Source organism: Microtus ochrogaster, unplaced genomic scaffold, assembly GCF_000317375.1.
Source record: "Microtus ochrogaster isolate Prairie Vole_2 unplaced genomic scaffold, MicOch1.0 UNK27, whole genome shotgun sequence".
In the NCBI taxonomy this organism is placed as follows: Eukaryota; Metazoa; Chordata; class Mammalia; order Rodentia; family Cricetidae; genus Microtus; species Microtus ochrogaster.
The window spans coordinates 4,036,455-4,045,146 of NW_004949125.1; the positions used below are offsets into that span (position 1 = coordinate 4,036,455).

Sequence of the window (8,692 nt, forward strand, 5' to 3'; positions counted from 1 at the left end):
CTCTCTCTCCCAGGCTGGCCTTGAGATCACAGAGCACAGAGATCCTTCCGCCTCTGCCCCACAAGTGAAGGGATTAAAGGCGTGAGCCTCCACCGCCCAGCCCTGGAACACTCTTATCAAACTCCTAGGACAGCAGGCTAGGTTTTTCTAAAAATGGATGACAGCTCACCTAGTTCTGTTGATACAGGAGACCCAGTGGCAATCTCACCAATCTTGGCCACTCCATCGTAGTAAGCTTTTCCAGCCAGGATCATAGCTAGACAGGAATGTGATACACAAAATCATTACTCAGAAAGGAAAGGAGGAAGTAACACTGGTTCAACATCCCAGTATGCCTCTGACTACAAGAAGTTCTAGACCAGACTGTTTTGGCAGGTGAAGTTATAAGATCCTGCCTGCTCCTGATGCCAATTTCAGGATATGTTCCTGACATCAGACAGACACTGGAACAGAAACATTTTGGGAACATACAGATCAGCCATGTCAGTACTCGAGTAGTACGGGGTACAGTGGCCTAGGAACCCGTCTCATGAAAGCACATGTTTTTTTTCTATTAAAAAAGAGCCGGGTCATGCCGGGCAGTGGTAGTGTACGCCTTTAATCTTAGCACTTGGGAGGCAGAGACAGGCAGATCTCTGTGAGTCTGAGGCCAGCCTGGTCTAGAGAGTGAGTTCCAGGACAGGCTCCAAAGTGATAGAGAAACCCTGTCTCAAAAAGCAGAGCCATATCTGATAGTATAGGACAATAATTTCAGCTACTCAGAAAGTTGAGGCAGGAGGAATTCAAAGCCTAGGTAGGCTTCAGAGTGAGTTCAAGGCCACCCTGGGGAACTTGACGGGACTCTTACGAAGATTGATTGCCTAGAATCTCTGGTGAGGGGCTGGAGTCATGGTTCAGTGCAGAAAGCTTGCCTAGCATGCACTATACCCTGGGCTCAATCCCTAATACCGTAAAAAAATAATCTGAGTCACAACTAACCAACATATTTGCTACTGCGGTAAAAAAAAAATCTATGAAATTTGAAATACATTAATTAGCATTGCCGGGCAATCATAGTGCACACCTTTAATCCCAGCGCTTGGGAGGCAGAGGCAGGCGGATCTCTGTGAGTTCTAGGCTAGCCTGTTCTATAAAGAGAGTTCCAGGACGGCTGGGACTGTTGCACAGACAAACCCTGTCTTAAAAAAAAAACAAAAATTACAGACTAAAAAAAATAATTCTCCTTTTTCTTTCAGCAGAAACAAGCAAAGGTTTTATTGCAACAGAAGCTAGGTTCTCATGCTAAAAATATGTTTCTCTAATTAAAAAAATAAATGATATTTTTTAAAATGGAGAGATCATTCAGCAGTTAAGAATGCATACTACTCTTGCAGAGGACCTAGGTTCAGTTCCCCCAGCACCCATGTTGGGAGGCTCACAACCACTCAACATCTCCAGCCTCTGTGGGCATCCTCAAGTCACACATCCACAATTTAAAATAGTCAAATTAAAAACTTTAAAACTGTTTTCTCCTTCAAACTGACCCCGAAGGATATGTGACCCCGTGAAGCTGAAGGCTACCCCTTCTGTAAAGTTCTCTAATAAAGCTGGAGTGGGAGGGATAAATGACAGCCTGGCTTCTTTTGCTTTACAGGCAATTCAGTTTGAGAATGGTGTATGACAGGTAAGCATTTTAACAAGATTCAGCTAAAATCAGTGTCAGAGGGAAAAAAGTTTCTACCCTTCCTCTAAACTCAGAGATTGCCTTCATACACAGAAATCAGTTTTCTCTGGAGCTCTGATGAGCACAGAACTTGGACTAAAAGGGCCTTCTGGCCCAGTCTCTTTACACACAGAATAGTAAGAGCTTTAACGCTGAGATACATCCTCAGTCCATTTATTGTAATTTTCATTTTGAGACAGGATCTCAACTAAGTTTTCTAAAATACCCTTGACCTTGTAATCCTCCCAGCTTTATTTAGCCTCCCAAGTATCTGGAATTACAAACTTATGCTACCAGGCCAGGCTAAAAAGTATTTATTTGTTTGTAAAAAAAGTTGTTATTTGTTTATTGTGTATGTTTACAGACACTCATGAATGCATATGTGGAAGATAGAAGACAACCTTGGGAACATGGTCCACCTCCTTTGAGACAGGGTCTCTCATTGGCCTGGAGCTAACCAATTAGGCTAGACTGACTGAGCAATGAATCCCAGTGATCTACCTGTCTCTACCTCCTAGGTGTTGGAATTACAAGCCTGTGCCACTATACCTGATATTTTTACATAGATGGTGAAGAGCAAACTCAGGTTCTCTTCTTGAAAACAAGCACTTTACCATCTAAGCCATCTTCCAAGTCCCTATTTTTTTTTTATTAAGATAGAAAATTATAAGTATGTGTATGTCTGTGTGTGAATATGTCAGGTATGTGCGGGTACCCACAGATGCCAGAAGAAGACACTGAATCCCCTGGAGTTGGAGGTGAATGCAATTGTGAGCTGCCTGATGGTGATGGGAACAGAACTCAGGTCCTCTGCAAGACAAGCAAGATTCTCAACTGCTAAGCTATGTCTCCAAGCCCCTATTTGTATTTTTAATTCTCAGATGCTAAGGAAGCACTCTACCACTAAGCTACACCACCAGACCTAAAAGGTGGACTTTTATGGGGAAATATTTTAAAAGATCAGATAATTCATCATGTATAGGTGTAGCTAAAGGTAGTACAGGCCAAATTCTTGCCTCTGTAGTTTTTTTTTTTTTAATATTTCAGCATTTACTATAGTTTTTTAAAATGTAAATTAAGGTTTTTTATTGTATCTTCATGTAAGTTTAAGGAATTCAATGTTCTGCTATATTACTATTTTATGACTGGAAAAGAACTTACAGAGTAATTAACAATAACAAGCAGCATGTATATAGACTTTTCAAGTCATTACTTAGCTAATCTACTGACAGTGTTAAGACACTGGTGGGTAATGGTATCAGCTCCTTTTGCCAAGGGAGTGGAGTAGAGACACTTCAGGCTGTTTCCAAGGTCAATGTGAGTCAGCCACAGTGTACACAACTCCTGCTGAGGTACTTCACTTCCTCAGCTTTAAATCAGAGTGCTTTAGCCGGAACCGAGGAAGAAGCAACTCCACCTAAAAACAAGTGTGTTGCCAGCAAAATGTCAAGTCAATAGATGAGGTTCAAATGAGAGGTTTAAATTGTAAACTAATAAACCGAAGAGCACATTAGTGGGAGAGTTGCATTCAGGATTACACAATAGTTAAAATTTCTGGTTCACACCCACACATTGAGATTATTTCTCATTAACTGTTGACTTATATTTAAAACCGTACAACCTTCTCAGTCTTTCAAAGTAGCTTTGCTTTTATAATTTTTTTGCCTTTTCACATTTAAAAAAATATTAGCTTTTTTGTAATAAAGCTAAATTAACTTAAAAACCATGTAATTTGTCCAGAACTAATAAAGAATAAAATAGTATTTTGATAAACTTGCCTCACCTTGTGAGTTTCTGCTTCTTACTATTTTAGGAACCCTATGAATTCTATTTTAGTGATTATAGCTCTGGTCGCCTTCAGAACATACTATGTAGACCAGGTTGGCTTCAAATTCAGAGATCCACCTGCCCTTAGCACCCAAGTGCTTGCATTCAAGGCATGTGCCATGCTTGGCTGATAATATTTTTCTTAAAGTATAGTTTTATTGTTCTACTAAAGCCTCAATGGATCTCTCACAAGTCCACATTCCACGAGTTCATGATAGATTTTTATAGTAATAGTTTCAATGAACTATACCCCTCCAGATTTCCAGTCTGTGGTTTCCTGAGACACTGACCATGGAACTTGTTTTGGCCACTGTGATACCAACAAGCATGGTTTACACAGGAACTCAGTAAATGTTAGGCCTTTAAGGCTAGTGCTGCTATAGTAAAGGGTCAGTGTGGTTTTGATGGAAGAAGACCACCCGAGGACAGAGTAAGTCAAGCCCCCTGAGGAATTAGTCCTGAGACTCCAGGGGAAATAGAAAGTGGCATCTTAAGCCACCAAGTCTGTGGGTAGGTGCCTGGTGCTATAAACACTGCAATGCTTGGCTAAGCTGACATTGTCCAGTCCTACTTCTCCCCAGTTTAGTGTGGTGCCCAGTGCTCATTTTTTCTGCTTGAAGCAGTGTCTGTCTGCTGATATCTCCTATCTGTTAGTTAGCTCAAGCTCTTGTAAGGTTTCCTGCCTGCTCCGATCCACACCAATCACTCCTACGCAGATCCCTGTTGACAATAGTCAGCCATTCACATGTTACTCCACCTTTATAATCTACTGACTGCACTTCTGGCTGACATCCTCCTCTGTACTACAAATTCTTACCAAGAGCTTTATATATGTATCTAAAATTATCAGTGGCTTCAGCAAAACTATACCCAGATGGCCTGCAGAAGTTCTGGGAATACTTATCAAGTATGGAACCATCTCTAGGAGGTAGTGAAGTGGTAAGAGCCCTTTAGGGAGAAGTCTTGTTAACAGGAAGCTAAGCTGCAAGCAGCTCACTTAGTCTATAACTCTGCCTCAGAAAGTAGTTCAGGCTACACAGTAAAAAAATAAAAAAAAAACAAAATAAAACAGTTCTACAGGTCATAGTGCTTTCCCTGTGAGGACTGGAAACAGTGATGACTTTGTGGCCCAGTGATTAAGCAATCACCAAGGAACAGCGGTAAAGCCAGCCTCTTGCTCTCAGAGGAGGGAAAGTGCCTGGAGAAGATGAAGATATTGTTGGGAAGAGAAGCAAGATCCCAGACCTGTTTTATTTCCTGGTACTGAAAACTGCCTATAAAAATGCACAGTTATCCAGTCTACTTTTCCATTGACTGCAACTACCATGTTCCTTGCCATCCACAGGGTGTAGACAGTACACTGTCTTACTAGGCCATGGTTGAGGGTGGTTAGCAATGTATTCTAATAGCATTCACTTTTAGTAGCAGTGCAGCAATAGCTGCTTATCAGTCTTCTCAGTGAAAACCTTTTCAAGAAAGCTAACAACCTGGGTCCCAGAAGAGAGGCAAAGGTCAACGGTTGAAGTTTATGCCTTCAAATTCAGTTTCAATGAAGAACTTACTTTGAAATGATAATTTAAGCACAACTTTTAATGTAGATGTTCTTCTATTGAGGTTAAGAATATTATTTTTCATGTTACTATAAAAAATGATATATCAGCAAGGTATTATAGTGGCTCACAGTTGTGATCCTGGCACTTGGGAGGGTAGGAAGGGGGATTTCCTGAGTTCAAAGGCTGGCTAACCTGTGTTACAAAGTGAGATTCTGTCTCAAAACAAAAAAAAGCAATCTATCTAAAGGCAAGAAATTCTTCTAGCTGGGTGGTGGCGGCACATACCTTTATTTCCAGCACTCAGGAGGCAGAGGCAGGCAGATCTCTGTGTATTCGAGGCCAGCCTGGTCTACAGACAGGTTCCAAAGCTACACAGATAAACCCTGTCTCAAAAAACAAGAAAACAAAACAAAAGTAGAAAAGTTCATGGAAATGATATTAAAGCCTAATTTTGTATACCAGAAAACGCGATTTTAAAGTTAAAATGTTACTTATAGTACTTTCACAATTACTCAATCAACTCATTTCAAATACATTAGTACCATCCTGCATTGCCATTGCAAAAAATCCTGTAGATAAATCATAAAAAATTCCACCTAGAGAGATTTTTAAAATGTAGTGTTAAGTATTTAAAGATAAATAAAATAGCCGGGCAGTGGTGGCGCACGCCTTTAATCCCAGCACTCGGGAGGCAGAGGCAGGTGGATCTCTGTGAGTTCGAGGCCAGCCTGGTCTACAAGAGCTAGTTCCAGGACAGGCTCCAAAGCTACAGAGATAAAATATTAATAGATTTCATGTGCTTTACATTAGTTTAGAAAAAAATTAAAAGACTTACCATTCACTGCTTTTTCATAATTTTTTCCTAGGTTTATTAAGTTTCGTAGCCCAGGATTGAATTGTTCCATAACATTCTGTCAAACAAACACACAAAACAAACAGATCAATAAACAAAAGAGGGACAACTAGAGTCTATCACTATGAGCCCTAGAATTCCTATATGATACAACATACCAACAACAAAGTCTCAAATACTCTTTTTCTTTTCTTTCCAGACAAGGTCTCAGGAATCCCCAGGCTGCCTTGAACTTTAGGGATCCAAAGATGACCTTGAATTTCTGTCCTTCCTGCTTTCAGTTCCCAAGTGTTAGAATTACAGGTGTGTTCCACCATGCCTAAGTTATAGTTTTGGGGATCAAACCTAGGACTTCACAAATGCTAACTGAGCCAAATTCTTAGCCTACAAACAATGCAGATGTAAGAATCCCAATGAGCTTGATTTTCTGACCCAACAGACAAGCAGTAAGGAGGATATAACTCAGCAATTTTCAATTGCCCAAGGACTGCCCACACTCTGCTATAAATGAAGCAAGCAGCAGACATTCACAACTCTACCATACCCCATGGGGGCTCTGAGCCTGGAGGCCAAAGAATTCTCTCTGGTACAAGTAGACTGTTCATGGCTATAACTCTAGCATTATGAAATAGTCTGCTTGCATGGCTACCTCAACTTAATTTATAATTAAGGATAATGTTTTGGTTATCGAGTATTTAGAAACTTCAGGGCAATCTTACTTTCATTTTGTCTAAACCTATAGAGTACAGCCAATAAGCCACTCCCAGAGTGCTGGCTTTATGACCAAAACCACATTATCATATGATGACTTAGCTATCTGTTTCATCTTGGAACAAGTTGTCCTATATTCATCATTCCAAATGGACCACTCAGTTCTCCCCACTCCTTCCATGTATATAGTATCGTAGGGACCAAATAATAAAAGATGGAAATGAGTCAACACTCAATGTGTCAGAAGCTTCACATCCTTCAGGGAAAAAAAAAGGCTCTGCATTAGTAATTGGGAACAGAGGATGAATGACAACTTATAGTAATTGAATAGTGATAAAAATCACAATTAAAAAGCCCACACCTCATGCTTTCTCCATCCTTGCTATTATCCCCAAGAATACTTCCCATGTTACTCTCCCATTCAGTACCCCCATTTGACTGTTCACTCATCTTCAATTTTAGACTAACTCTGGCGACCTCTTACAGTTCAGGAGGACCTACTTCTCTGCTATACTCCCTTCCGATGTAACCAACAACTCGTATTTATTGTGGCTGTAAATATTGGATACTACAATTCAAGGACGTACAAAAGATCACATTTCCTTTCTTAGTAATGCCTTTGTGGGTTTTTTTTGTGTTTTTTTTTTTTTTTTTTTGGTTTTTTGAGACAGGGTTTCTCTGTGGTTTTGGAGCCTGTCCTGGAACTAGCTCTTGTAGACCAGGCTGGTCTCGAACTCACAGAGATCCGCCTACCTCTGCCTCCCAAGTGCTGGGATTAAAGGCGTGCACCACCACCACCCGGCAGTAATGCCTTTTTGTTTTCCCTGGAATTAATAATTGGCTGGCTCCTCTTCCCTCTTGCTTCTATGTATCCACCTAATCCATACTCATGCAGTGTCAGGTCAAGCACAGGCCTACCAATTTTATGTCTCAAACATACAGAATAGCCAGCTGACTTCCCATCTCATTTTCCCCTCCTGGAACCTCCAAAGACTTTCTGTCCTTTCTCTCAGCCCTACCTGCCTTCCCCCAAGTCTGCCAGGCTGCTATCCTTGCATGCTCCAATCTGGCTGCCTATATTGGAGCTCTCATTCTCAGCTGGGTGGTGGTGGCCCACACCTTCAATCCCAGTACTAGGGAGGTTGAGGCAGGCAGATCTCAAGTTTGAGGTCAATAGAATGAGTTCCAGGACAGCCAGGGATACACAGAGAAATCCTGACCCTGTCTTGAAAACAAACAGAAAAAGCTCTCAGTTACACTGTCTACTTTCTTCCATTTTGCTGGGAATTATTCTCCAAAACTGATGTAAGAATAATGTGAGAGGCGTATCTGTGGCCCCACATGTCTGAAACTACTTAAAAATTTAAAATTATTTCTTTATTGTGTGTGGAGGAGGAGGGAGAGGATAAACTGTAAGTGCCACATCACATATAGAGGTCCAAGAACAATCCATGGTTGCCATTTCTCCCCTTACACCACATGAGTGCTGGGGACTAAACTCAGGTCATCAAGCTTGGTAGCAAGTGCCTTTCCTATCCCTGCAACTACTTTTACCTTGACATCTGTTTGCTGTATTGCTGGGTAGCATACAACATACTGACCTGTCTTCCTCAGAATGTTTAAGATACTGCTGTTACTTTTGTTACAATAACAGGTGTCTTTCTCTATTATTCCTCACCTTGAGTTTTGACACAGGGTCTTTTATTCAGCTAGACTAGCTGGACAGCAAGACCCAGCGACACAACTGTCTCTGCCTGCACAGGACTGGGATCTGCGCTTGGGTTTTATGCGGCTGCTGGAGACCCAAATTCAGATACTCATGGTTGCAAGCAAGCACTTTACTGACTGAGCCATATCCTGGCTTCAGACTTCCCTTTCTTTAAAGCTTTGTTTTTGAAGCCAACTCTTTATCCCTATGTTGTAAAATCAAACACTGCTCTGCTTCATTTTTGGTATCTTTCCCATTTATTTTATGAGATGCTTGATTACTTCTAGCCATGTGGAAAACAGGTCTGTCAAATCTGGAAAATGATTGTTTTATTTTTT

General features: G+C 41.0%; 1 protein-coding gene across 1 annotated transcript in view; it reads right to left on the reverse strand.

The window, feature by feature from the left end:
- The window catches only part of Baiap2l1 (BAI1 associated protein 2 like 1), a 99,515-nt gene that overhangs the window by 55,983 nt on the left and 34,840 nt on the right, over positions 1–8,692 (reverse strand). The window contains exons 2-3 of the mRNA XM_005368046.2: positions 5,918–5,993; positions 170–256 (exon numbers count right to left, since the gene is read on the reverse strand). Coding sequence (XP_005368103.1) covers positions 170–256; positions 5,918–5,993 — 163 coding nt within the window. The remainder of the gene's footprint in view (positions 1–169; positions 257–5,917; positions 5,994–8,692) is intronic.